The 2,122-nt window shown below is 34.6% G+C and overlaps 1 protein-coding gene across 1 annotated transcript; it reads left to right on the top strand.

The window, feature by feature from the left end:
- The first annotated feature begins 417 nt into the window (after positions 1-417).
- On the top strand, positions 418-1,353 carry LOC140613394 (olfactory receptor 5W2). Its single transcript, XM_072791923.1, has one exon. The coding sequence runs from the start codon at positions 421-423 to the stop codon at positions 1,351-1,353; it is 933 nt and encodes a 310-aa protein (XP_072648024.1). The 5' UTR covers positions 418-420.
- Positions 1,354-2,122: the final 769 nt, after the last annotated feature.

Here is a 2,122-nt window from a genome sequence, read left to right as displayed (position 1 = left end):
ATTATTATTTTTTATTTAAATTATTATTGTCTAACATTGTCCAGTATCTTCTGGAGTTTTCTCAACAATTTGTAGTTTCTTTTATACTATTAGGGATCTAGAGCAAACTTTCAGTTTATTCAGATCTAGTACTTGACACTGGACAACAGAAGCCTAAACAAGTAACATATCTCAGGAAAGACATATGTAGTTAGAACCCACAGTTATCAACTTTCTATCCCAACCATGTTCAGTTTTTTCATAACACAATGATGTTTCTTTGAATGTGACACTCATTGGGCTCTTTCCTGAGGGTTAAGAAGATAATATAAAATCATATTTTGTCTTACAGATAGTGTATTGTGTATTCAGTAAAGTCGAATCTTGATCTATCACTTGCTTGATCATTTTTTAAACAGTTCAGAAGAAGCAGAAAGAAGGATGGACAAAGGAAATTGCTCTTCCTTGACTGAATTCTTTTTCTTGGGAATTACCAATAATCCTGAGATGAAAGTGACCCTATTCACCATCACTCTGGTTATTTATCTCATTAATCTCCTGGCAAATCTTGGAATGATTATTCTAATTAGAATGGATTTTCAGCTGAATACACCAATGTACTTTTTCCTCAGCCATCTCTCTTTCTGTGACCTCTGTTATTCCACAGCAATTGGGCCCAAGATGCTGGTGGATCTATTTGCCAAAAACAAATCAATTCCTATCATAGGCTGTGCTCTGCAATTCTTGATCTTCTGTACTTTTGTAGATTCTGAGTGTCTACTGCTGGCAGTGATGGCATTTGATCGGTACAAGGCCATTAGCAACCCGTTACTCTACACAGTCAACATGTCCAACAGAGTGTGCTCCCTGCTGATGGCTGGAGTTTACTTGCTGGGAACGGCAGATGCTTTGATACACACAACATTAACATTCAGTTTATGTTTCTGTGGATCAAATGAGATTAATCATTTCTTCTGTGATGTACCTCCTCTCCTATTGCTCTCATGCTCAGATACACAGGTGAATGAGTTAGTGATATTCACCATTTTCGGGTTCATTGAACTGAGTACCATCACAGGAGTCCTTGTCTCTTATTGTTATATAATCTTATCAGTCTTAAAGATCCGCTCTGCTGAAGGGAGGTTCAGAGCTTTCTCCACCTGCACCTCCCACTTAACTGCTGTTGCAATTTTCCAGGGAACTATGCTCTTTATGTATTTCCGGCCAAGCTCTTCCTACTCCCTTGATCAAGACAAAATTACTTCATTGTTTTACACCCTTGTGATTCCCATGTTAAACCCACTGATTTATAGCCTACGGAACAAAGATGTGAAAGGGGCCCTAGAAAAATTGAAAAATAAAATATGTCTTTAAATATTTATATATCACACATGCACACATAGTGATTGTTATTTTCATAAAATTATATGGTATGATCTATGAAAAACATAATTTTCTCAAATACTTAAATAAATGAGTATCTGCACTAAAATTCATCCATAGGAAAATGCTGTAGTTCCTCAAACCTATCTTGCTTCACTATGGTCTTCAATTTACTTATGAAACTACTTTATGCAAAACATCCTGACTCTTCTAATTTTGCCGTATATCTACTCATATATTTTTCATTTAAGCATTATTACAAGTATACTCTGATTTACTGTTGAGTAGTCACTATGTACTTTTTGTATATTTACATGCTTTGCATTTCATCACAAATCCAGTAGTTCTAAACTAATGAATTCTATAATCTAGAGGAATAAACAAATGTTAATTAGCTAAGCACTCAAATAGTTCATAATAAGCCTTAAAACTCTCATGAAGTAAAATATTAGGAGTTAATAATCTAGATAAAATGAAAAATATCTAAAAATAAATGGAAAAATTCTAGAATGTCAAAAGCTAGTGTGCAGAAGAAAGACTTCCCTGGGTGATGATATTCAATCTCATATCTTAAGAAAAAAACTGCAAGTTGGAAAGTAAAAGATTCCAGGCAGAGAGTCTGACAGTTACAGAAGTCTTGAGGTGAATAGTTCTATACCTTATCCCTTTTTGGTATTTTTGGAATTCACGAAGTCCAACATGTATAGGTTATAAAGAGTGATGTAAAGTACCTTGGTAAATTACACCATTGCGCTGAAAT

The sequence above is a fragment of the Canis lupus genome, chromosome 21 (genome assembly GCF_048164855.1).
Source record: "Canis lupus baileyi chromosome 21, mCanLup2.hap1, whole genome shotgun sequence".
Taxonomy (NCBI): Eukaryota; Metazoa; Chordata; class Mammalia; order Carnivora; family Canidae; genus Canis; species Canis lupus.
Note: the sequence above shows the minus strand (reverse complement) of the source record. Positions and strands in the feature narration are given on the sequence as shown.

Bases quoted from the DNA above. Each gene is read 5' to 3' on its own strand.
- LOC140613394 (XM_072791923.1), top strand. From the start codon at position 421: ATGGACAAAGGAAATTGCTCTTCCTTGACTGAATTCTTTTTCTTGGGA.